The sequence below is a fragment of the Oreochromis niloticus genome, linkage group LG10 (assembly GCF_001858045.2).
Source record: "Oreochromis niloticus isolate F11D_XX linkage group LG10, O_niloticus_UMD_NMBU, whole genome shotgun sequence".
Lineage (NCBI taxonomy): Eukaryota > Metazoa > Chordata > Actinopteri > Cichliformes > Cichlidae > Oreochromis > Oreochromis niloticus.
In genome coordinates, this window is record NC_031975.2 from 10,445,918 (window position 1) to 10,472,689 (window position 26,772).

A 26,772-nucleotide genomic window follows, 5' to 3' on the forward strand; every position below is an offset into this window, starting at 1 on the left:
AGTTGTATCCTGGAATGCAGAGGCTGAATAGCTGGAAAATCCCCAGTCTCCCCCCGCAGTGAGTGACTTTGCATGAAATAACTGGGAGTAAATTATTTCATATAGTGGTAGCAGCTTGTTTATTCGAAGGTAAGACTTTGAGGGATGTTGACAGTGAGTAAAATTTGTAAAAAAGTTAAGGTCAATAACAACTTTGACATGCACTAACCCATACATGCATAAAATACTTTAGGTGCCCTTTGTTCCCACCAAAACAGCTTTGAACCACTGGATCAAGGACACTGGGTTGTACTGTCGTGTCAGACATTAGGATTCTGGCAGTGGATCCTTTGGGTCCTGCTGTAATGGATCATCTTGTTTCTGTGGCTTGCATGGAAGCTGGATGCTGGATTTAGATGTTATCAGACTACAGAATGGCCAGTATTAGTTGTTATCAGTCCCATTCATATTGCTAATAGGCACACAATTATGTGGACATTTTTTGGTCCTGCAAAGAAGTACATCTCTGCCAGTAAATGCCTAGTAAGCATGCAAATATCGCCTTTTTACAATATTGTTGACTCCTAGTGTGTTTTAACCCAAATTATGATTTTTTTTTTCTAAAACTACCTGACTACTTCAGATTCCTAAACCCAAGCATCAAGTAAGATTATCACATCTATTTTATTTTTAGCCTATAGCACATTTAAACAACAGAAGATGACCAAAAGTTGTTCAGAGACAGGAACATTTATATTTCATGTTTCCAAAAAAATCCAGTTTTGAAAAACATGAAAAGCTGAAATGTGTTTTTTCGCTGTGTCAAATATTTTTTACTGGAAGGTAAAAGTCAAAGTTAGTAGTCATTAAAATCTCTTCAGAGTTTGCAGCTGGTGATGATTCATCTTTAAATCATGACACATTGCTCTACCCTACATAAGCTGTGTGTATGTTTGAAAGGTATTGGTATTGGCAATACTGGCCGGTATTGGATTGATACCAAGTAAATCGCACAGCATTAATATTTACAATGTGTATGTATGGGTTGGTAAGCACTTATAATGGCTCTTCAGTGGTCTTATACAACACTGATTTGGAATAACATCACCAAAAGTTACCTAGTAGAAGATGGTATTGTTACAGTTTCAATTCAGTTTTATTTATATAGCACCAGATCACAACAGCAGTTGCCTCAATGCGCTTTATATTGTAAGCTAAAGGCCTTAGAAGAATACCGAGAGAACCTGAACAATGAGACAACCCCCTGTGAGCAAACACTTTGGCGACAGTTGGAAGGAAAAACTCCCTATTAACAGGAAGAAGCCTCTGGCAGAACCAGGCTCAGGCCATCTGCCACAACTAGTTGGGGTTGAGGGGAGGGAGACAGGCCGCTGTTGAGGTTGAACCAGAGACTAATAATAACTCAGTTGAGCAGTTATTCACTTCACCCATTTTAAGTCGCTTTGCTTAAAATGCAAGAAATAAGATCGTTCCATAGATGTCCCTCAAGAGCCTAAGTAAGTCTAACCTGCAAAATAAGGACACACACAAAAAGATCCCTGTGCAGTTAAACACCGCAAACCGTTTCTCTATGGACTCCTTCTTCCCCTCAAGGAGCGGCAAGAGACGATGTGTGCACACCCAGAGCGCAATATACAGGACATGGAGAGAGCTGAGTCTCCCGCTGATGCAAGCAAAAACAAGATGTTTACAGGTGAACTACAAACTGTAAACTGGAGCAGGTCTCAGGTGTTTAGTCTAGAATCACTCCCTTTATTTTGGTAGGATTTAAATACATCTTTAATTTGCAGTTTAAAATATATTCTCACGTATTCCATCTTTTGTTTTTGTTTGTTTCAGGAAGTAACTTTAAAACCATATCTCAGTGTCACTGGTTTATGAACTCAAACTCAAAGAGTGCATGGTCATAGTAGTGTTGTAAATTTTCTTCTTATGTTTATTAACATGCAAACTTCTCTTTACAGTTGCTAAACTGATAAAACATTCACATAATACAAGTAAAAGCATAGAAAATGCATCGTATGGGTTTCTTATAGTCTTAAAGAGTCAGTCCTATTCCGTCAGGTATTGATCTAAAGTCTTCTTGGTGATCCATCTGTATGGGTAACAGACCCAGAGTCATTTTCAGTGACTGTCCCTGCACCTTCATCCATGTCATTCACATTTGTCTCTGCACAGCAGTCTGTTTGATTGAGGAGACGCTCCAGCAGAGTGACACGCTGCTTTAGCCGTTGCTGAGTATGTGTGTATTCACTGAGTAGGCGGGCAAACCGGGTCTGAAGGGTGTCCAAAGAGGACTCCAACCGTTCCACCTTCTCCTCTGTGTCCTCTTTCTGTAGCCCGCCACTCTGAGCGTTCTCATCCAGAAGACCCTCTTTCATCAGAATCTCCCGGCCCCTTTCCTCTAGCACGGTCTTAGCATCTGGATACTCAGTCACTGCCTCCATCAGGTCGTCCTTAGAGAGGCAGAAGAGGTCAGAGTAACCCAAGCTGCGGATGTTGGCTGTCCGACGATTTCCCATTTTACTACCTTTGATATTCAAAATGCTGATTTCACCAAAGCAGCTGCCAGCGGTGAGGAGAGCGTACTGTGTGACCCCATCATCAGCCACCACAGCCAGCTTCCCTTCTTTAATGATATACATTTCCTTACCAATGTCGCCCTTTCTGCAGATGTAGTCGCCTGGACTGAAGACCTGAGGGCGTAGTTTAAGCACAAGCTCCACCAGCAAACCTGCCTCACAGTCTTGAAAAATCCGTACTTTCTTCAGGGTCTCCAGGTGGACATTAATAGCAATCTCAGCCCGCAGCTTGTTTGGCAAATTCTTTAACACTTCCTGTTCATCTACTGCTTTCTTGTTGGTCCAGAGGTAGTCAAACCATTTGATGACACGTGTCTCCAGTTCTCTGCTGACTTTGCGGAAGTGCATGTAGTGTTTGATGGCATCAATACGAGCTTGAAATTCGGCACGAGTGGCGTTCATGTTGGCAATCATAGAGCCGACATTTCCCACAATTGTAGCAAAGATTAATACCCCAACAAGAAAGTCAAAGACCACAAAAACGTACTCTTCATCTCGCACAGGGGCAGGCATCTCTCCAATGGTGGTAAGGGTAAGAGTCGACCAGTAGAGACAGTAGACATAACTCTGAGTCAAGGTGGAATGCCCGGGCTTAGAGATGTTTGGGAACACCCACGTATCTGATCCAAATCCCAAAGACTTAGATATAGCATAGTAGATGCAGGCATTCCAGTGAATGATGACCAGGATGTAAAGAACCAAGTTGCAGATCCGGAAGATGTTGGGGTAGTTGGTGCGCGTCTCTGTGCGGTCAAAGAATTCAAACATGCGTGGGAAGCGCAGCAGACGATTAAACCTGAGCTGTGGTGTATGGATGCCTGTGGAGATGTACCCCAGGTCAGTGGGCAGGATGGACAGCAAGTCGAGCTTAAACTGTAATGTACGGATGTAGCTGTCTCTTAGCTTGGCGTGGTCCTTCACCAGCAAACCTTGCTCCAGGAACCCTAAGAAAAATAAATAAAACTAGTGTTTAGCTTGGTGGTGGGTGAAAAAGAATCAAATCAAGTTTTTATTTAACAGTTAAACTGGTAGATTAGATCCTGTCACCTTTAATTTTAGAGTCTTTAAGCACATTGTTCTGTTTTTTTGAGCTGCATAATTTGATAAATCCAAGTGGCAATCTCTGGGTCTGAAGCTAATGCCTAAAGGCCCTTTCCACATAGGAAGTGGCATGGGATGTGCTGTACTGTGCTCTCAGACACATTCTTTACTGCACTGCACGATAATAGTTTCCTACTGTATCAGGCAAACCCCAGCACAGCTGGAAGCACCCAGGGAATACTGGCACGTGCCACATACTTTGTGGTGTGGTGTGACATACATTCTTGTGATCATATCAGTGCAGCTCATGCTGCTTCCTATGTGAAAGGGCTTTAATTGCACCAAACTGCATTTCCTCCAAAGGCCATAAGAGGCTAGCTCTAAAAATAGCCTTTTTATTCATATCACTGAACTAATGATATGGCTTTCTGCACAGTTAAAAATAATTAAAGCCCATTCAAGATACTGTGACACTGTTTTTTTCTCTTTTTTACTAATAAAATGATATCAGTGCACAGGATAGCGTCTTTTGATGCACCTTGCTAACCAAGCTAGCATTAGCTAATAAATTAGCATGCAACATTCTTCCTCTACATGTGCTCCATGTAAAGTACCAAGCAGCAGATAAAGCTAGTGACTAGCTTAACTCTTTCCCTCTTGGACCATGACCAGGGGTAACCGTTATTGGGGGGGTTTTATGAACTCAGTTGGTTTCTGCCACATTTCAGGCCTGCTTCCACATCAGAAGTTAGAGGATGATCTCTGCCTATACGGCTAACTAGGGCTACCATTTGAAACACCTGGGACCTATTCTAATGTTTGCTAGACTTGTTTGACTTAGGTGTCAACACTCATTATTAAGTGAAGCATTTAGCACGCTGATGGACAACATGTCGTGCCAAAAACTGATTGGCCGTATTTAAACTACTGTAAATAATTTGTTAGCCTATAATATGTGAAATATGTGTCAAATGTATGCCTCATGAATGATATCAAGTCATCTAGAGCAAACATTAATCAGCATTCCTGTTACAAGTTAGAAGCCACACTCACTTTTTGGCAAAGTTACTTTATATATCCAGTTAAAAAAATCTTGTTGACATTAAAAATGTCTTTTTTAAGGTGATCTGCCCAAGAGGGTAGCAGACATTACAACAAGTATAACAATAATTTTGTAAACTAGATTGCTTATAATGTAGGTACAATAACACAGAGTCATAAAGATACTTGAAAAACAGGTACTTTTTACATTTTATATATAACCTCTTTCTAAATCCTGTTCATTAAAGTCTATTTACCAATATAGGTGTAGACTTTACATATAAAAAACACCTGTAAACACTGGAAATCACTTTTTGGCAGACAATCAGTTTTTGGCACAACACTAAAATAACAGAATTTAACAGTACATGGTGCTGTGTGTGTGCTGGAAACACACACACATTAATGGTTTTATGTCATCATGCATCCCTGATGTGTTCACAAGCCAATTTTAGCATAGGGTCATCTACTTGGTGATATTGTTATTTAGTGGATGTTGTAACTAAAATGTAAAGTTAGTTTGCATTTGATGTGTAAATAAAAGGAAGCAGCGAGGTTTGAATTAGAAAGCTGAGAAAATACAAAATGAAAGCAAACACTGACTCATTCAACAGGGTGTACCAATTTTCAGCAGAGAGGAAACTATGCCATCTGAGTAATCTATAATTTAAGAAGGCCAGAAGCAGCATTTTTAGGTGGCTTACCTGTCCGGAGTCGAACACAGGTGTCTGTTATGTATAGAGCGTCAGAGAGGTAGTCCAGCACCAGCCAGCAGATGTAGTTGCTCACTTGTAGTTCGTCAAAGCATGCTCTGGAAATACATTTAAAAAGGATTTAGTGCTCTAGTCTAAGAAGTGAACACTACACTGTACACCCTCTGGAGGCTGCAGGGCCCCACTGACGCACACACTGTAGTGTTATTACCTTGCGACAACAAGGAACCAATTGTAGAGCACTGCTAAGGCAATAACAAATAACCAGCGGTAGTATGCGTCATCAGAGGGAGACACCACAAACAAATCCCACTTTTTCCTGTAAGCAAAAGGAGACTGTGATTATGACACTCAGCAAAAACTGTTAGTACACAACAACAGAGAGAAAAACAGCAATATAATGCATCACAACACAATAGCTATATAATCATTTTTTAACCGCTATATGAGACAGCTACTGTTTTTTGTAAATTTGACATCTTTCAGGTCATTTTAAAATATTGTGACGTTCCACTAAATGTAAAATATTTAAAGCTCAATTGATCTATCTTCTTTTCCTTACATAGCATCTTGCAGTAAACCTATATTTCAGCAAGGACAACATAAATTACAGCCTCAGCACTGAGCGGAATAAACACTGTCTGTAACTCTGGGTGTCTCTACAACTTAATAAGACCTTTCAAGGATTTATTTTAGCCATGAAGCAGAAAGTGTCGTCGTGATTTGTTCAAGTGTAACTCTGTACTCCTTATGCATGTACATGAAGGTGTACATAGTAAAGGTTCAGGGTGGCACCCAGTCATACCTAAAGATCCCTTTGGCATTGTTGCCATTGGCATCCAGTTGTGTGTTGCTGATGCGACTGGGGGCCGTTCTCAGCTCAGGGCCACGAAAGCGTTCCAGGAAAGAGTCTGGCCTCTCCTCCTCCTCCAAAAGACTCCTGTGTGCCCATTCCCGCAGTCTCACCACCAGGCTCACCAGTCTGACACACAAAAGGAACGCAACACCTCTGTCTCTGCATCTTTAGGCAGCTTTATATCTTAAAATCATGTCAAAATGCATCAGTTCAAACACAGTTAATATGATTAACAAATCAAATATGATTTGAGACCTCACTTTGTCTTTCTTTTTACATCTGTAGAACTGGAAAATCTTGAAAAGCCTGAATGAAAAAAGGGACTCTAAATTTGCCAGAAAAAAAGTTCTTTAATATGTAATAAGAGCTACACAATAATCTTTCACCTGCTTGAATCAGTCCATTTGAAATTGCCGTACTATACTGACGTGCCACAGCTGAGTCATCACAGGTTTACCTTGAGATGGCTCCGGTCCTTTGAAAAGAATTTCTTGAATTGCCTCCATGAGGGTCGAGAGCAGCGACTCTTTGCAGCTCTGAGGATGTGTCATCACAGATCGATGGGACCCTAGTAGGAAAAAGTGACAGCCCAGCTTGTTTAAGTCATTACGAGAACCCCTGTTTTGTGTCTCTGAACGAAACCTCAGAGAAAAACATCGTGAACATGAGGAAGTTCTCGTTACCTGCTGAGAATGCTCTCTGCTCTCTCGATTTCCTCCTCCAAGCTGGTCTTCACTGACAGATTGTGGGGAGACCGATCTCTCTCTGCCAGCTGGCCTGTCATCTTTTGATCTGACAGTGCGGACAAACACTAATATTAAAGACCCACTTACAGCCATTTAATCCATATTGTGGAGTGTTGGACACGCTCTCCTGCTTCAGTTACACTGTGGCAGGAGAGAAAAGTGTTTATGGTGCATGTCACAGATAATAGTCAGGGGACTGGGGGGGTGGGGGACAATTGGGACTGTGGTAGACAGTCCCTAACCTAGCCCATCATACAGCAGGTGGTTGCTGTGGCGACTCATGAGAAATAAAAAGCTCAGTTTTATGGACGCAGCAGTACTTTAGATACACAATCAAAGTTCAGTTAAAGCACAAAAAGTCACATTAAGGCTGCTGTGACACCCTGCAGCACAGACAGATGATGAGGTGCTTAGATGACTGTTACCATTGTGTGACTAATTGTTGGGTCATTAATGAAAACACACACACACACAAAGCCATCCTGGAGCTCTGCGGATCAGTGAACCAGTCAGCTGCTTTCCCTCAGGAGCCACATCACTTAGGAAACCAGGCTGCTGAGAGAGCGCAAAGTGTGGCATGACATAACAGCACGATGGCTGCTGAGGCCACAAAGAGTGATAATTCACCCCTAAAGTCATCCAGCTGCCTGCCAGTCCACACTTTGTAACTTTACTAATGTGGAGATGAGACTTTTTTCCCTCTACTTTTGCAAATAATTATTAATTCCGCTTATTGAATATGTTACGCAACACAACTTTTTTCCACAGTGTTTCACAGCAAATGTAGATTACTAGGATCATAATAAAGTATATGCCAAACTGGCCTCAGCTTAAACATATCATCCTACCTTTAGTTTCCTTGAGTTAGTCCAAAAAAAATAAAATCCTCATGGTGACTTCACACAGGCACACCCAGATCTGGTCTTCCCCGGCCAATCCATCCTTTGTGCCCACGCCGTATGCAAGTCCTGGTCTCGCACCATTCTCGGTTGTGAGCCTCTTCTCGAAGAGCGCTCTCCTCACATGCGTGAGCACGTGGTCCACCTCATCCTCAGATGGGCTGAGTGCCGAGGAAGCAGGTAGGGGTGGGAGATGGAGGGTGTGGAAATCTTTCAAGTGGTTGAGAGCCTTGATGTCAGCATCAAACTGAAGAGTATTCTAGGAAAACCTTCCTTTCACCTTTTATTACTCAGGAGAATCATGAGAAACAGAACAAAAGCATGCAGCCAGTTCATCTGATTTATTTGATTTTCTTTATATATGTAGTCTGCCTGGTTCATATTCTCAGCATTTCTAAGTCTGACATTTTTTATATTTGCTTGACAGCTCATCAGCATTTGTAACATATCGACTTAATGACATATCATAACCCTTTTCGCTTGTGAGCCCTCTCATAAACACGATGATAACTTTACTTAAGCTCATTCATGTCTGAGCAGATGGGTCATTTTAACAGCCTGTTTGGCTCAAAGAGGTGTGTAGTACAAAAAAGGAAGATTAGCAGAAACAGAAACATGAATGAAAATAATGATTTGTGTAGTCAAGCTTATGCTGCTGCTCCTGCGCTGATTCCTACTATGAATTATCTCATTACATTACATATAATAAATGTGAGGAATTAAGTATATTTTGCTCACAATACCTTTGTACTAACATATGATTTTAGGGCTTTACACTTATATTTGTAGACTTACTGTGAAACTTTATCCATCCATCTATTCACTTCTGCTTATCCTTATCAGGGTCGTGGGGGGTTGGGGCCTATCCCAGCTACCATAGAGTGAGAGGTGGGGAGCCAGGCTGTACCCTAGATATAAGGTATAACATTAACTTAGCCTCTTTTGTTTATGATCTAGGATGGGATCATTAGGCTCTATGGGATCTTTATGATTATTGACAGTTTGATTTTGAGACTTTGACTTGAAATATTTTGCTTAATCTTCTCTTGTTGACAAAAAGTAACAAGAGCAGCGATGTTTAGAAGTCTAAACTTTCACCACAGGCACACTCTCTGCTGCAAATGGAGCTTGAAAACCCAGGCGATGGGGACCACATGAGACTTCTTCCTAATCATGCAGCTTTCCAACAGAGCCTGGCAGTTTCCGCTTTAATCAGATCCTCGAAAAACTTACTGGGAGTGAAGCCCAGAGGACTTTACATCTGACTAAGATTCAGCCCAGTGAACAGTAAACTTCAATCTGCCATTGCTATCTCTGTTGTACAACGAGATTGTTGATGGACTGTGAAGAGACATGAGTAAACACACAAACTGTAATCGCTTTTTTTTTTCCTTTTACAGGTTGTTTTTTTTTAAACAGGTGGGGGATTTTATGGTGAAAAAAAGGGGAAGGACATAAAGTATGACAGTAGTAACATTAACAGAAGCTCAGATAAGAGGAAGGAGAAGCAGTAAAAAGAACAACAGGTATCTGATGTGAAAGAGGCGCTTGGAAACAAAGAACTTCCTCCTGATTGCTGCAAATCTCACACACCGGTGCAAAAAATGTTTCCTTCTAGATTATTTGCATTGCATTGTGTATGCGTTTTATTGTGTCTGAAAATAGATCGATTTGATTTCACAAAACAAAGGCTCTAATACACTGAAAGTACTCAGAGACTGTTTGGACGTTTAAATGATAAAAGTCATACACTCAGTTTCAACATATTACATACAGGATACATACAAGTGTTTTTAGATTTGTATGCATCCTCTTCTATGGTTACTTGTAACCATACCAACCACTTTTTGTTCATACCCTTCAAGATGATTGTTGAGCCAAGATGATCCATTTCTAGCAAGATGAATCCTGCACCATTAATTATACTTAATACTTCACCTTATGCAGATAAACTGATGTATTAACCATGTAAAAGACACAGACATGGTCACTAACAGTGCATTTAAATGATGCTCAGATGGTACTAAGGGGCCCAAAGTGTTTCAAGTAAAAAATTGTTGGTATAATCCATACTTTCATATTGATAACACCAAATTCTGATTATACCTTCTGAATGGTGCAGCAGAAATCCAGACTCATGAGACCAGGCAACATTTTTCCAATCGTTCTATTTTCCAGTTTTGGTGAGCCGATGAGAATTATGGCTTAGTTTTTGTGTTCTTAGCTGAAAGGAGTGGCACCTTGTGTGGTCTTCTGCTGCTGTAGCCCAACTGCTTCAAGGTTAGACATGTTAGCCTTCAGACGTGCAGGTATTTGTATTTAACAAGAAAGTGAACAGGACATTTTTGTTGCTATGCAGATGATACCCAGCTTAATTTTTCCATGAAGTCAGTTAGGTAAACTACAGGCATGTCTTATAGACATTGAAGCCAGGATGACCTCTAAATTTCTGCTTTTAAATCCCCACAAAACTGAATTTATTGCACTCTGTCCTAAAAATCTTAGAGACATAATGTCTAACCAGAAGTCCCACTGTTGCTCATAGTGGGTTGTGTAGATGAGTGAGGTAGGTGTGTGAGGTTTCTTTCTAATATTGTAAGGACTTTATCTTACAATATAAAGTCCCTTGAAGTGACTGTTGTTGTGAATTAGTGCTATATACAACTGAATTTTTATTTTGATCTACAAGTAACCAATCACAAAGCATCCACTTTGATCTGATGCTGTAAAGTGAAAACAAAATAGTAAATTTAATTTTTTAGAGAAAAGTGAAAGAGCTTAAAAGATGAACTTGTGTTCAGAAATAACCACGATCAAACATAAGACTGGTTTTCCAAGGCATATTTATTGTTGCATGTAAAGCCCTTCAGAATAGACATGAACACGAGACCAAATACAATCTGGCCATTGTCATAGAGTATCATAAAGCTACCTGGAATGAAGTTGCAATTTATATTTGGTAACAGTGAATACAAAAGGAAAGGAAAAACTCAAAGCATGAGTGCAAGTTGTCTTTGAGACAAGAAGGCACAGCAGAAGCCAGGAGAATCCAGTCAGCCTGCTCTTCATCCAACGTAACAGATACTTTAAAAAACAAAACAAACAAAACAAACAAAAACCCAATACAACTAAGACCAGAAACACCCAAAGAACAGCATTTACATCGCATAATGATCCCAATAAACAAACAAATGACGAGTACAAGAATACAGATAGCACATCACCATGGTCTTTACTATGATCAGACCTTATGGCTTCTGTATATGGATATGTAGACGTTTATGTTGCCAGTTAAGATGCCAGTTTAGGCCATGATTTTACTTCATCAAGTGAGAGGAAATGGGTTGTCTGACATGTGCTGCACTTAAACGCCTCTTCTCTTTTTATTCCCCCTCCCTCTTCCCAAACATTTACCAAGCATTTATTCATAACTATGGTATTTGGGAATGTGTTTTGCTTACTCAAGGCTATAATTTACTTATCAAGCTGAGTAAAAATATGTAAACAACCTTGCAGCTGCAAATAGGCACGCTCGCTTAAAAAACACAAAACAAAACAGCATTCTTACACGTTAAGAGTTCTGCATACTGAAACTGTAAAGATGATCAAAGTCTTTAGAAATTTTAGTTTTGCAGCCTCACTTTAAATAAGATGAAAGCACATTATTCTTCAGAAAACACCTCTATTAATCAGAAGATGCAGGGACACATGCAAATGTATGATTCTGACACACGAGAAAAAAAAAACTTAATTCCTTCAAATGGGGCAGCTCTCTCAAAATGCTAATGGCCTGTGGGTATGAGTAATTGTCACAATGATTCCAGCTAGTTAGACTCGTTTCATCCCCCGACCCATCAAGCAGGCAAAGACAGTCATCACCATTTTGGGCTTGACCTCCACGAGGTCTTCTGGGAGAGCGTAGACGCGGGCTCCAATCTTCCTCGCCATGGAAATGGCATATCTAGGGAGGACACAGACATGGTAAGTTGTATAAAAGCTGGTCACTCCTACTTACCAGTATATGGTCAAAAAGCTGCTTCTCTTTCTTTTTGTCCTTACTTGGCATTCTCCAGCTTGTCGTCTTCAGAGAGGTTGCCAGTTTTGATCAGATCATAGTCAATGCTGCCAGGCTGGATGGCGTCTATGAGTTCCAGTACTGCCAAACTGCTGCTGATCTCCCTGTCCTGATCGCCACATAACACACAGATTAGGGCTCGACACACACATGGAGCCGTCTCAGCAAAATGAGACCCCACCCCTCCCCAACCGAATCACATGACTACATCTTTTTACACTGCTCAATGCTGACGAGGGCTGGTTTACATATGTAGAGATGTCACTTTACCTTAAAACTTGAAATCTTGGCTGATTTTCCAGCCTCTGCCAATGTTTTGTTCACCCAGCGTACAATGATGTCATCATTTACTTTCTCTCCATCACCAAGGTCCTCCAGTACATTCAGCGTATATCTGAAAGAGTAGAGAGGCAGCATATTTATTACAGGACTGAACAGAGAACTCCAGTTTTTAACTAAAAGACCAAAGACAAAAACATCAGGGAAGAATCTTTAACACTGGAATCGGCTATGGAAATGAATCACAAATATGAGGAATGTGCACACACACACCACTGTGTGCCGAGGCTGCCAACTACAACTACCAACTCTCCACAGTGGAAACAGTTTAAAGAAAATTACAGCAAATAAAGAGAACTATCACAATGAATCTGAAAATGAAGACTGTCAATTTAATACAAGTATATTAACGTCTTGATGCATTCTCAATCATCCAGGAAAGTAAATCTCCAAAAGTTGAATCTGTTCATCTGGACGTAGCGTTTTGTGGGAGAAACGTTTCGTCACTCATCCAAGTGACTTCTTCAGTCTCAGCTGACTGCAGGTTTCCCCAAACCTTATAAACAGTACATTTGCATAATGACTGAAACCAGCCCACTGAAAGAACAATGGGCTGTGAGGTCAGTTCCTTAATCATAATTATGCAAATTCCCATGACATATAAGGTTTGGGGAAACCTGCAGTCAGCTGAGACTGAAGAAGTCACTTGGATGAGTGACGAAACGTTTCTCCCACAAGTATATTAACTTTTACATTTACATTTCATTTGTCACTATTGATTCTGAAGTGCTTTTATACTATTTTTGTTATCATACATGCACTCTTAAGCTGGTGGATGCCCATATTAAACATAACCAAGGTTTCAAATGATGACATTAGCTTAATACACATGTAATCCCCTGTGAGCTAAACCTCAGGCTTCTTAATTGGTCTCTTTTAGACTATTTTTTCTGCTCTAGAGCCCAGAAGCCCAGGCCACCCATTGTTCAAACCTTATGATTATGTGGGATAGCTGATCAGAAGGAAAAAAAAGAAAAATTTTGGTTAGGCCTCAGTCACACAGGCCAGTCAGTGAACCCCTGGTAGCCTACAGTTGCTTGGGAAAAATGTGTATTCCTCGATTGGTTGCCGGCTGTTACCGGGTGAAGTCAGTCACAAAGAGCGCCTCTTTGTGATCTGCTTTGGGCGCTTGCAGATTGTTGTGGTCGCCAATAGTTTGCATGAAGACACCACCTTATCTGCACACATCTACGCAAGCTCTGACCAAGTTCATCAAGCAACCTCCAGCAAACACTGGCAACCGATTGTGGAATGAGCATTTTTCCTTAGTGACTGATGGTTACCATGGGGTCAATGACTGTATGACTGGGGCATAGTGATCAATTTCACAGTGACTTCCAGCAACCTCCAGAAACCTCTTGCAGCCAGTCAAATACTCATTTTTCCCTAGCGACCAATGGTTCCCAAATGCTGTAAATGGGGATAAGAGGTCCCTTTAAAATATCATGGTACATAACTTTATTATTTAATGTACTACATATACTATGTGTACTACATATGACTTATAAAGGTTGTTGATGCCACTTAAGGCTTAAAAACCAAAGTTTGCAATCTGTGTTACTGTAGAATGTAAATAATTCAGAAAATTTGCTCTTTTATATTTTTTAAGTGTTTAAAAATAAGTCAGCTAGACACAGAAATGTGCTATGCATGCTCAGCACGCCAGGCTGTAAACCTTTTCCTTATCTTGTTGGCTACAAGAAAAGCAGAAACCCAAAAACAAAAGGAAGGAGGAACTTTCTACTTGATTCTATTCCTGAAATCAGACTGTGTTGTGTTTTTTGTACCTTCTCATCAACTGCCACACCAGTGCTAGAGTCAAGGTAGCATTGCCATCATTCAGGTCCTGCCCGCCGATGCCAACGAGGGAGAACTTGGCCGTTTTGCCCAGTTCCACTGCATAGTTACAATTCTCCAGCTGGAAAATATAAATTAAACAGTTGGAGAAAGCCAACATGTTTCTTCTTAAATCTAAAAGAATAAGGCCATTAGGTCTACCTTTTTCATGTTGGTTCCCAGTTTGGGGTATGGTGGCTTGTTGACCTTGTTGTTCCAGTCAACCGGCACTTTAATCTTATCATAGAGCTGAAGGATGACCAGGGCGTCCTGTAGGTCTCTGTAAGAATAGTGAGCATTGTAATTAATAATAAACATTAAAGAAGACAAAAAGAAGAAGCTAGTATCCCACTGATTTTTTGTTTCAGATGCCAGGAAGTTTACTGACCCATACAGGTGATTCACATGTGGGTTCACTCCCAGGGAGTTCATCCAGTTTCGGAACGTCCTCTCTTCTCTCGTCTCACCTGGACAGTACAGGATTGTGAGTCTTAAAGGACTTTGTTAGCTATAACTTACATGTTTATGTTTGTGTTAGGCAGATGCTCTGACCATCTGGAGAAATCTAAATACAACCATGTTGTCAGCTAGATTCTTTCAAGCAGATTTTAAAAAATTAATTTTGGAGATTTCTCATGTTAATTTTCTGCTTTTCCATCAAAGATGGTTCCTGACTGTATCAAACTTTTTGTTTTACTCATTTACCCATAAATAACAGTAACAGAGAAATACTACAGATCCCTGGGGCCTCTTGTATCTTCCAATTTAGCTTACATTTGATTACCACCTCTGAACGTCTTGATAACCCACCTTCCAACAGTCCCCAGTCAATATCCTCATTCTCAGGTTTGGTCAGTGCTGGATATTTATTAAACAGATTGGCCACGAAAGCAAGGTTGAGTTTGGGGTTTCCACTGACAACGTCAGCTGGGGTGACAAACTGCCGACAGCCGAGTCTGTCAGCCTGCAGCAGCATGGCATCCGCCCTCTTCATGTCGTCTTTCTCCTGAACAACACACACACACACACACACTTGAGTCAGAGGCCCTGTACAGCTGCTGGCATGTGTTGGAGATGCTCAGCTGTGAGTGCTGACTGTCAGAGTGCTTACATTGATTCCTGCCATGTTGATGTCTATGCGTGGCTTATCCTCATCTGTGCCTTTTGGAGAGATTTGATTCAGAAGGTGGAAATAGGCTCTTGAATCCTGAATAAAGGAAAGCAAACAAACAAAGAAAATTTAGGTTCCTGCTATTGGACAAACAACAAAACCTACACTCATTTTAGTCTTATTGAAGGCAGCTTCACTCTGGGAAAGGTGATAATAAACTTGATATAATTTGAGAACAACTTCAACTGGGACAAAAACTGAACTTTAGAAGTGTATTTTAGAGGATCACATCGCTAAATGTTGAAATAATGAGAATTAATCAGAAACAAAAAAACAAATGCAGAGCTTGATAAAAATACATACGCATACAGGGGCATAACTGTATACTTTCCTGCTTCATTTATGAAATAATATGACAGTGCCTGTATAATAGTTAACAAATGCTGTACATCTGACGTAACGCCTGGTACCTTTCACCTGAATTACCTTACTAAAATGCATGTTGCCACAGAAAGACTGTGTCTTTTTCTTAATCCCTACATACACAGCTAAGCCTGAGACACTACCCACTCATTCCTATTTTTGGAAAAGATAAGTGGATATTTGGGTGAGTTTGTACAAACACAAACATGTGCTACCTGTCCAGGTGGGCTGACAGACGCCTGTGTTGGTAGACGTAGTTATTACCGGAGTGAAAAACAACTCAAAAATGGATTTAAAAAGCCCCGTGAAGAACCTTAAAAGCCACATTAAACCTGTAATATTATGTTCTAAAGTTTTGTTTAGTGTCCCTCTCTCTGCATCTACTATTTAGATGCAACAACTGGATTCAGTGCCAGTGAGTATACTCACTTTAATGTCAGAGCTGAAGTTGTTGATCTTCTTCTGGCCAGCATTTTCCAGGTGAAAGTTTGCCCAGCGTAACAGCAGTTCTTCTGGTGACAGCTTCATCAGGTCCTCGAGAGTTTCCCCATCCCTCAGCAATGCCGCCAGTGCTGTTCAGGAGCATTAATCATCACTTAAGCTGCTTGAAAACAGACCGGGGGAACAACAGGACTGAAGCGCATGTTATTTAATGCCCTGTACCTTCATTTCTGCTGAGCTCAATGTCAGCAAAGAGACCGATCTTGATGATCTGCCACAGCAGGCCCAACACCAGATGGGGCTTCCCTTCTCTCAGGTCTAAAGCACCGATGTTCACCACATGGCACCCAATAGCTGAAGCAGAGTTCAGGGCCAGGTTAAGATTCTCCTGTAAGGCACAAATTAACAGTTAAAAAACAAACAAACAAACAAACAAAAATTGCTAAAAAATGTGAGGAGGAAAAAAAGCACCATAAGAAAAAACTGACTGACCTGTATTGTGAAAGGAGTCAGCTTCTTCTTATTTATGGTCCTCTCATCAATCGTGTCAGGCACTGACAGGTTGATCATTTTGCTGTGCAAAGAGAGAAAAAAACACAACAAACATTAACATGTCTGATGCATGTTGTTAAGGAGACAGAAATCCAAATGTTTATCGTCTTTAAAGCATCTGTGTTTGTGAATATTAAGCAACTTGGGGGTAAATATCTAACTTATCTAAATTTGTGGCACTTTTTTCAACTCTAACATAAATTCAAACACGTATTGTTTAACTTATTCTTGCTTTTATATTGTAGCAACATAACCTTAATTCTGATTTAACACTTAAAGACAAACTAACAATATCCTTTTATGCTGCAACTTAATTAGCTGTGTCAGAAATATGTTTAACTTGAAGTACTGTTACTTTATTACTTCAGAGCCATTGGTGTCAAAAACACTTAAGTAAAAGTAACCATATATTTTTTCAGTCTTATAAAATGAGCTTGAGTTAATGTAAAACTAATTTATGTTTAAACAGATTTTCATTCACTCATTGTACAGTATCAAAAACAAATAATTCAGCATGTAATAAACAAAATCATAGCTTTTGTTTGCCTGGCCACAAAAATGCAAATGAAGGGTGTGAAAGGTGGATATTAATTTGAACAAAGGTCCAACTCAGAAGCAAATGTGTGTGTGTGTGTGTGTGTGTGTGTGTGTGTGTGTGTGTGTGTGTGTATTGTTTTTTCTTTCTTTTTTTTTAAATATATGTTTTGGGATTTTTTTAGGCTTTACAGGGATAGAGCAGCACTCCGAGGCCCAGTGGCTTCAAGCCTGGGCATGCTGCATTAGCTTCATGGTGACAGGGTCGCCTGCTCAACCCAGGGAGCCACACTGGCACCTCAAACAGATTTTAAAAGTAGCCAATTCAAACAGCGAAGCATCATTTTGAGCTTTGACCAGTCCAGCTGCAATTCAGGCACAGACAACGTGATCTCTTTAGACCTCTCGATGTTGATATAAAAACTCATATTTTTAATATGAACAACCTTTAAAGCAGTGTTAGAGCTCAGTGAGGGACAGTAACAGGAGCACCCACCAGAGTACGATACCGTCTCCAACACATGTGAAGAGGGCGTTTGTGTTGGGATCCATGGGCAGAACATGTTGGCAGTCAGGGTCTTTTTCCAGAGCGGTGTTGATCCAGTTCACAAAGGCATATCGCTCCTCCTCTATGAGGACAAACACACACAGGCAAAGTTAAAATCCAAACACCAACACGGTAAGGTGAGTGGGCTGCTTATATCCACTAATTTCACTAGGTCACATTGTCTAATGTAGATTACTTCAGTGTTAAATGAAGCGCCTGCAAGTGAACTGCAGAGGGTACAAAGTCAACAGCTCATGACAAACACTGGCAGCAAACAGTGCCAATGAGATCAGGAATCTCTGACGTACCAGAGAACGAATGTTGTGTGCCTTCACTTGACAGCTCAGACGTCCCTCCAATAGCTAGGATGCCTTCCTTTCTGTTGATGGCCTTGCGGAAAGACTTGGATATCTGGCCGGCCTTCAGTTCATCAACAATCTAAAATAACAGCAAAGAATGGTTAGAAATGACGAAGGCTGAAGGCTATGGCATGTTTGTGTTGCATTTAAAGACACTGATTTGGGATTATGTCGTAGAAATCTCAAAAAAAGTGGTGGAAATAATCCTAATTTATGAGAATTGGATTAGATAAGACACCATCACTTACCAGTACCTACAATGACTGACTCAGGATAACAGACCAATGACTGAAAGACACTTCCTTTGAATTACATTTGATTAAACAGGCATGTCAAACTACTGTATGAGTATCCGGGCAAATTTACTAAAGATCATGTTCAGATCAGCTTCATGTTATTTATAATATGATTATTCTGGCAATTTCATTTGTAATTCAGCATTTTAATTTTATTTTGAATCAGAAATCATTTGGAAGGGTTTGGACCATTTTTGAATTTTTTTTTAATCAATGAAACTAATCAATGAATCAGAATCAATGAAGCAAACAATCTGTATTAAGTCATACTTCTGTGCAAAAAGTCTCAACCATCTTCTCCTGTGAGCCACCGTGGCAGCTCAGGTCGCTCGGCAGACACAGGAGATCTGCTGGAATTTCTCCTCAGTGGCACAAAAACATAACCCAACCTGCTGGCTACAGAGCTAAGAAGATATGGTGAGTATCTAGGCTAGTAGCTGAGGCTTTGACAGCATCAACAAGCTTTAAAGGTCGAGGGTGGCCTCGGGTTGATGAGATCATGACAGAAACAGCTACAGCATTTATTATCCTCCAAATTAAACACCCACATATTTAAACGTCATTTAATAATAATAATGGGAGCAATATGTGGTGACAGTTCTTCCTATGCAGCGTATCTTATCAGTAAATCGCAACATGGGAGAGAACTGAAACCAAGCTGCTTTGACAATATGTATTCAGTAGCAATGTATGTGATACTTCCTGCAGCCGGAGTTATCAGAGCTTCATCAGTGACCTCGCCTCCACAGCTGTCGGTGTGACCACAATGAGCTGCTGGGCAAACTAGCAGAAGGGCACAGGATGCTAGCTTGCACTTCCTATTCAGAGTAGGTGAACCGCAACAACACAATAGCAGCTTTGTGGAGGCTATTAATACTTTCAGCCACTTTTGCTCATTTTTTTTTTCATCTTTCTCACATAATGACATGTATGTCTATACATGTCATTATTATCTATACATGGACAGTGCTGGATTGCAGATCCCAGCTTTGCAGTACCATAAAAAAAAAACCTAATCAATCAGACTTGTGCCAGACTAGATGTTGGGAAGGCTCAATTGTAAAAAATGTGATGGCCAAAGAGCAACAGGGCCTTTTCTGTGAGTTTATATCCAAAGAAAAAGTGATTCTCTTGTATACATCACACTATGTCAGTGTCTTTGAACTGCCTTGTTCTAAATTAGACAGGAGCAATTAGACATTGCTCCTGTGAAGGATTAATTGTTTCTTCAGTTTATTTCACTTTCATACCATCACTTTCACATTCCTGCAGTATGCTTGTATGCTTGTATGCATTTGTGGCATGTGGATGCTTCTCAGCTCTGCTGTTCATGTAGTTATTCTCAGATGGAGATACAAATTTACACCCCCCCCCCAAAAAAAGGTGAAAAGTCATCAGGTCTGCTCAGAACGTACCGAGGTAAACTCGTTAAAGTTTAGCTTTTCATCATTGTCCGTATCGAGCTTCTGGATGAGCTCTCGAAGCCTGAATCCTGGCAGCGGATGGCCGATGTCTTTAAGAAGGTCACCAAGCTCTTGTTTAGAGATATTCCCATCTCCGTTCTTATCTATAAAAACACAGAAAGAATCATCAGATATGGTTACACCAGCAGGAACAATGACTGCAATAAAAAGAAACATGACTTTTACTCACCGTAACTTTCAAATATCTGTCTTATCTCCTCCCTTTCTTCTTGTGTTAGCTTTGCAGACATTTTTCTGAGATTGACCTGAGGTGGTCAGTCAAAGAAAGGTGTGACTGTGGAGAGAGCAGAGTCACAACATCTTAAAAATAGTTTGGGAGGCAAACAGCATCTTTATCACTCGTGCAAAACTCACCCAGACTGCTGTCACTTTCTATGCATTCAACCAGCAAAGGGAGTGGCATCGACACACAGCAGATAAGTGAACCTTTTATTTTCTGTCAGGCCTAAAATAGCTTAATTTACCTATCGCTTTATCTTTTCCTTAATCAAAGTCACATCCTGTTAGTTTTATTGTATAGCAGCAAGCCCATTTTCCAATGAAACTACTAGATGAGTCAAGATGTGAGCAGCCTTTGGTTGACTAAATGATTACTCTTGAGTTACTATACTATACTATACTGAGCATCTTGTAAAATATAGATTTTTTTAACTACAATGTTTTATTTTTATTGTATGCCTATACTACAAATCAAATCGACAAAGCAAGTTAAAACTTTTTACTGACAGCTGCAATAAAAAAGTGGTTACGACTGTGCATGGAGTTTGAAATAGACTCAAAAGACTCAAGCAGTTGGAAAGACTCAAAAGCCAGGGATCTCTAGACAAACGTGCAAATGTGAAAAATTTGTGGGGTGTTATCACCAAAATGCATCTGAAATTAAATGGATTGACCTACAAACAATGAGCAAAATGTGCAATCTGGGATTCCAGTGCCAATCACTACATGACTTAAGCACCTGTGATGAGCTCTGCACAATCACACATAGCAGTGCCCATGACAGGGACAGTTGACCTTAGCTTAGCACCTGCTACAGTGCACACAGGAGTCAAACCACACAAAGAACTGTTTGTAGTGAAGTGAAAACAAGAGGGCGAACTGTCCTGTGTCTGCTTTTCGCCAATTTATTTATTCATTTTTAACCTCTTCCTCTTTGTGGTGAACTCTATCACTCCCATTCCTGTTCAAGGTGACTTTTCAACCAATCAACATTTGATTAACAGATAGCACAGCAGCTGTCAAGCTACACACTGTTTGCTTTTTTGGACAATGAGCATGTTTCTATGACCTCCACATTGGCTCAATTCCTGCAATCTCCTCTTTCTGTGTAGCCAAACAGCTACACAAGGCATTTGAATTGTGTAGCTAACTTTAAGGAAGACCATAAAGTCTCTTGGGTCTATGGTTTATGTTTTGTGGTAGGTCATCAGATATCCCGTTCAAATTTACTAATAATTATAAATATGAATTATTGTCAGGTGAAAGCTGGTGGTTCTAACCACCTATTTCTGTTTACCTGCATGCACCCAAATCCCACTCAATAGCACTGGTCAATATTATTTGAGCAAAAAGTGGAACTTTTTGAACAGGAACAGGAACACCAAACGCTTAACCCTTGTCTACAGTTCCTGCATATTCAAACCCATGGCTGTTTCATAGAGATAAAAAAAGAAGAAAAGAGACTGCAGTGTGCTGATAGGTTAGCTCAAACCCATCGAATATTAGATGAACGTTAGCGAGTGGCACGCCACAGGCAAGGCCAGATGGAAATCTGTTTAAACAGCCAGAGCAAATGAAACATGACCCGTCAGGTTCGTCTGGTTCAAAGGTTAACTACTCAAGTCACAGATCGACCACGAGTCAGTGAGAATCTGTCTCGAGAGCTACTTTGCTTGACAAAAACCACTGCTTCCCATTCTCCTCTGAGGCAAAGGAACTATTGGGAAAAAAAGGCACTGAAAATAAGGAATTTCTGTCAGCACCCCCTTCCTGTTCAGTAGCTGCAAAGGAATGCAGGAGGCCTGGACTGAGTGAGCTCCACTTACAGAGAGGTGAGCTCCCTCGCTCTCCAAGGCTAAACTGGTATGATGGCATTCCTCTCCAACACGAGGGTTGAGAAAACAAAAAGTGGTTAACAAAAGAGCAAAGATTTTTCCAGATAGAAAAGTGCTCCCTTCTTCCTCCCAGACTTAAAGCTACAGATGTGCGATCATCACATTTGTCAGAAACCCTGGGCAAGGCAACGCCTGGTTTCCCCAACAAAACATATAAAAATAGCAGAATGAATAGTGGAATTTGTGCCTGAACGTCTCTGAGTGAACTGAGCCATCTTTCTACCCTCAGCAGCATCCCAGACAGCTGAGCAGACAGTGAACCAAAGTTTGCATCCGCTATTAATAGTCACGAAAGGTGACTCATCAGTAGCCACAAGGCATCAGAGACGTGATGCAGTTCCCATAAAGCTATAGATATAAAACAAAGTGACAAATTAAAAACACACAGCCCTGCAAAAACAAGAAAGACTTGCCCAAAAAAGTCCTTCAGACAAAATTACATAATTTCGAAAACTAGGTGATGGTAAGGGATTTGTCACTTTAATGAGCCACATCACAAACACAAATCATTTTAAAAGACTTACCATAAATCAGAGAGACGAGTGTGTTTTCCTTCAACAAAGCAACCTCAAATCAGGCCGAGCACAAACTCCCCACTCAACTATTAGGAAAATGCCAATTCCAGCACTGCTATATTTAACTTTTCTCCAAAAAGGATGTGAAATGTGGCCGGTTGAGTCAGGCCTGCTGCAAGAAGGGCCCACAAACATTACCTCACTCGCTCACTTGTCACACCCTCAACAGGAGGCGGAGTGACAACAGAAGAAGGGCACGAGTACGTGGAGCAAGGGCACAGATGGCAATGGACAAATGTGAGATGCACGGAAGAATAGAGTGTTTGTAATCACCGTAGCAAAGCTGTGTCCATAAATCTTGTGTTACACTAGAGAGTAGAGTTCAGAGCGGCTGGTTTCCAAAGACGGTTGTGCTCTTTGACAGCTGCACATGTGTTTGCGTGTGTGTGTGTGTGTGTGTGTGGTGCGCTGAAAAAAAACTACAAAAAAATAAATAAATTCTAAAAGATCCTGTGCTTTAACATTGAAAGCAACATCAGCCTCCTAAATGGATGTCTGCCTAAAAGCACATCAATACCTCTGATAGAGCACATTATTAAGAGGTCAGTCTTTGGCTATAGTACAAAGAGGATGACACAGGAGTGCCATAGCTATATACTTTTCACCAATTAAAAAAAACAACCAAACAACCAAAATAAATATCCTAAAATGCAACATTTGGTAGCTCCAGCTGAAATTAAGCTGGACTGAAACAAATGCTCATCTGTACAGATCTGCAGTCATGCTAGTCATGTGATACCCAGCAGCAGCAAAACAAGCATAACTGGACTTGTTTTGTAGGCTTTAAGACGTCTAACCCCACTCCGTTCAAGAAGCTCTCTCGGTTCCTAGCTCATTTTACAACTGGATATCACAAATACACACACACAAATGGACACACACACACTTCTTTCCCAGCAGTGGCTTTAATTGTTGAGCCAAAAACAGCACATTGACGCCATTTACAATCGCCTTTGATGAATCTTTCACTCAATTTAAAGCCGAGGGCTGCTCCCACATGGCTGAATTAAATGTGCAGAGCTGAGGCGACACACCCCGCCCCACCAGTGTTTCATCCACAGTTACGTGGGAAATGTGAGGCACACAAATAGATTGGGCACCCTTCCCAAATGTGGTTAAGTTCAATAAGCACACACCCAACACGGTCTGCAAGAACACGGGGCGTTTTTTTTAGTTTTTTTTTTTTACTCACAATCTTGTGCAGATGTGAAGCTAACTGACTCATGAGCAGAAAGCCAGTCTGTAGGGCCAGCCCTTTATTTCCTGTTCAGGCTGCTGGGACGAGATAAGCATGGCAGTACTGACAGGTAAGGAGGGAAGTGATGACAACAAATTGTTTGCGGAGTTTACTCTACTTTGACATCATGTACAGCTGCGAGTGTAACACCCTGGGCTGGGTTAAAGTGGTATTATAAAAGCCTTAAAAGCCAGGCCATGGAGTGAATCATCATGGAAACATTCAAATGAAATGACAGCAACCACCTAGCCTTTACAATCTGCTCTCTATAGCGTACCACTGTTGGCCAAATGAAAGCATGTAGCTTTACTAAATGATGAAGGAAGTCTAAAAGGGGTTAGTACGGGAGTCCATACAGACAGAGGTGCTGCCGAATCAGCTGGGTTAGCTTGTTACTCCTACAGGTAAGCAGCCACACCTACACCTATGCTATTATTCAACAAAAGCCTTGAATACCATTATCCTTTATAGGCATGGCACATTCACAGTACTACAAAAGGCACAGCAACCGTAAAAAATACCACTGACATTGCATCCGATTGCTTCAAAAACCACGTTAATAAGCTGGGGCCTTTAAAAAATGGAAAACATTAATGACTCATTGCATTAATATTCTCTGGTGCATTTGCTGTAGTATTAATTAAAGTTGGCACATGATTTATTTAAAATGACTCGGCATTCTAGCATAGCAATGCATTGTTTTAATTGTTTTAATGTTCAGAAACATCCATCAGCATGTGCAATAAAAAAAGAAAGTTTCTGAATAAAGAAAGAAGTGCAGCTAAAGAGTAACCTGATCACTTTTACTGACTTACAGAACAAGTGACCGTTCCCATAGATCCTGATGGTGCAAAAAAGTGGGAAAACCTGTTCACTCGCACAGGTGTGAGCCCGGCTGGAAGCACAAGGTTTTTTTAAAGATACACCACCCATCCACCATCTCCAAGGTCTGGTTTGAGAGACAGCAGCGCGCACATGTAATGTCTGTGCTTTTAAATAACACATACAGTAGGCGCTCTTATACTTCCACAGCATGAGCAAGGGAAAATTACACTTTACCTCAGCTATTTTGTGGAGCATAGTCTACATACCAGTACATTCATGGGCAATCTAACCACACCAGTCAGGTTACAGTCAAAATGACATCCAGCATTTTTTCTTTCCCCACAAAGGAAATGCAATCATCACATTCACTGGTGCTGACAATACGAGCACAGCCAACAATGTATGAATCATGTTTATGAATTAAACACCTCTTGTCTCCTGCATCCTCATATCCTGCCATACAAGTGAAACAAGATTTTAGGGAAGGCCAGACCCTGTATTCACAACACGCTTTATGTTCAAAGTCACAACATTTATGAAGTTAAAATACGGGCTTCTCTGACATTATCAGCCGACCTTGCCGCTCAGCCGTGTCCTAACAGTGATCCAGGATTGGAATCCCAGATGTAAGTGAGCGCTGCAGCTCCAGATGGGCTCCAGGAAAAATCTGGTAAATCGCTCAAGGCAGTAAACAAGTTTACATAGACCACTGTTCAACACACACAGACACAGACAAAAAGCCACTTTGTGCATAAGCAAGCTGTCTTATTTTGGTGTGGAAACATTAGTCAGGCTTACCAGCACAGACCATATGAAAACAATGCTTTTTCAAGGATCAGCTACGCTAACTCTTGCACAGTGAGTGCAAAGGAGTCATAGACGTTTACAGTTCATTGGCAAAGAGTGAGACCTTTGCAAAAAATAACCCACAAACAGACACACACACACAGAGAGGAGAAACATTCAGCAAAGTAAAGAACACTGAGCAGAGAGATGTGTTACACAACATTTATTTACAGACTCTTTGTGATATTGTTTTCTGGTATGTGGCTTTTATATGCTAACTTGGTGAAGCGGGAAGATTAAAAAGAAAACTTAAAAGAAATAGTGCAGGCTCCACCTATACTTCCTCCGGTGAGAGGCGGTGTGATGAAGGAACAAACCTGCTTCTGTCTAACTTGACTTTTCCCATATTCAAAAAATATTAAATAGCCTGCATCTACAAAAATAAAAAATAAATAAATATGCGATCCTCGTGTATAAATGCAATGCATAGTTACACAATGAAACTAGTATATGTATACTACGTCTTTCAGGAGTAGTTACTTTTTCCAAAAGTTATGTGGTCATAATTAAGGAGTGAAAGAGTGCAATATTTCAACATTTTCAGACTCGTTCAGCTCCGTGAGGATGAACGGGTTACACTCAAGGTGTAGCTAGAGCTAGCCGGCTAGCGACAGACATGTAAGTTTCATAGGCAGGAAACTACCCCTGCGTACTCCAGCAAACCCATCCCTACAAACAGAGGATAACAGGGAAGAAAGCTTGGGACAAAGGATGTTGTTTTGATAAACAAAACTGATATAAACTCTATCTGTAAGTAGGTGCTGGTCTAGAAGTTGTCAGGAAATTGGTACTTACTGTTGGTGCGCCTTAAATTCCAGACAGCGTCCAGTTTGCAGTCCTGCCTCCTCCACGTAGAGACAAAAGTAGACAGCAGGAATGCTCGCCCGCCCTTCGTGACGTCACCAAACAGGCGGTGTGTGGCTATGGAGGGTTATCTATGCCAAAAATGTAAACTGAAATAAAATACATCAGTGAAAAGTCTTTTTGTATTAAACTTTTTTTTATTACTTAACTTAATTTATTAGAACAATTATAGAAATAATAAAATCAATTACGTTCTTTATAGGCATGTCATATCTCATGTGCACAAATATATTTGTATATGTTCAGCAATATTTTCAGTTGAAAATGTAGTATTTTTAACTACTCATAAAATGTTTTCAAAGTATACCTAACTATGTTTTCCCTTTCTATTTAAATTGTGGGGAGTTTTTCTTGTATTTTGATTTACCTACACTTTCTAAGGAGCTTGGAAAGAAAAGCATCTGTACTCACCTCTCATCTGAGAGCCTTCTAAGAG

At 40.6% G+C, this 26,772-nt stretch overlaps 2 protein-coding genes across 4 annotated transcripts; both read right to left on the reverse strand.

Moving 5' to 3' along the window:
- Positions 1 to 1,809: 1,809 nt before the first annotated feature.
- cnga2b (cyclic nucleotide gated channel subunit alpha 2b) lies at positions 1,810 to 8,010 on the reverse strand. Of its 2 annotated transcripts, XM_025911026.1 has the most exons (8): positions 7,828 to 8,010; positions 6,917 to 7,025; positions 6,691 to 6,801; positions 6,489 to 6,539; positions 6,183 to 6,359; positions 5,589 to 5,696; positions 5,369 to 5,475; positions 1,810 to 3,526 (listed from the first exon to the last, which is right to left on the reverse strand). In XM_025911026.1, the coding sequence occupies exons 2-8, from the start codon at positions 7,015 to 7,017 to the stop codon at positions 2,073 to 2,075; spliced, it is 2,109 nt and encodes a 702-aa protein (XP_025766811.1). In that variant the 5' UTR covers positions 7,018 to 7,025; positions 7,828 to 8,010; the 3' UTR covers positions 1,810 to 2,072. The 2 variants fall into 2 exon arrangements, with proteins under 2 accessions (XP_025766811.1, XP_013120536.1); XM_013265082.3 differs by lacking the exon at positions 6,489 to 6,539.
- Positions 8,011 to 10,704: 2,694 nt separating this feature from the next.
- On the reverse strand, positions 10,705 to 26,393 carry pls3 (plastin 3 (T isoform)). Of its 2 annotated transcripts, none has more exons than XM_003456794.5 (16): positions 26,268 to 26,393; positions 20,045 to 20,149; positions 19,807 to 19,958; positions 18,045 to 18,174; positions 17,686 to 17,818; positions 16,596 to 16,677; positions 16,326 to 16,491; positions 16,092 to 16,234; positions 15,240 to 15,335; positions 14,939 to 15,134; positions 14,517 to 14,595; positions 14,291 to 14,408; positions 14,080 to 14,210; positions 12,224 to 12,347; positions 11,938 to 12,062; positions 10,705 to 11,839 (listed from the first exon to the last, which is right to left on the reverse strand). In XM_003456794.5, exons 2-16 carry the CDS (start codon positions 20,103 to 20,105, stop codon positions 11,707 to 11,709), a joined length of 1,869 nt encoding a protein of 622 aa, XP_003456842.1. In that variant the 5' UTR covers positions 20,106 to 20,149; positions 26,268 to 26,393; the 3' UTR covers positions 10,705 to 11,706. The 2 variants fall into 2 exon arrangements, with proteins under 2 accessions (XP_003456842.1, XP_019219393.1); XM_019363848.2 differs by lacking the exon at positions 26,268 to 26,393 and adding an exon at positions 22,514 to 22,629.
- Between the last annotated feature and the right edge of the window lie 379 nt (positions 26,394 to 26,772).

What these genes read in the sequence shown, in the direction of transcription:
- cnga2b (XM_025911026.1), bottom strand. Translation starts at nt 7,017, where the DNA reads ATGACAGGCCAGCTGGCAGAGAGAGATCGGTCTCCCCACAATCTGTCA. An exon ending in AAAAAGAAAGACAAAGTGAG is followed by an intron (nt 6,360 to 6,488) that starts GTCTCAAATCAT and finishes TTTGTGTGTCAG; the next exon opens with ACTGGTGAGCCTGGTGGTGA. An exon ending in CTGTGTTCGACTCCGGACAG is followed by an intron (nt 3,527 to 5,368) that starts GTAAGCCACCTA and finishes TATTTTTCTTAG; the next exon opens with GGTTCCTGGAGCAAGGTTTG.
- pls3 (XM_003456794.5), bottom strand. Translation starts at nt 20,105, where the DNA reads ATGTCTGCAAAGCTAACACAAGAAGAAAGGGAGGAGATAAGACAGATA. An exon ending in TGACTCCTTTCACAATACAG is followed by an intron (nt 16,492 to 16,595) that starts GTCAGTCAGTTT and finishes TGTGCCTTACAG; the next exon opens with GAGAATCTTAACCTGGCCCT. An exon ending in CCAAGATTTCAAGTTTTAAG is followed by an intron (nt 12,063 to 12,223) that starts GTAAAGTGACAT and finishes TGTGGCGATCAG; the next exon opens with GACAGGGAGATCAGCAGCAG.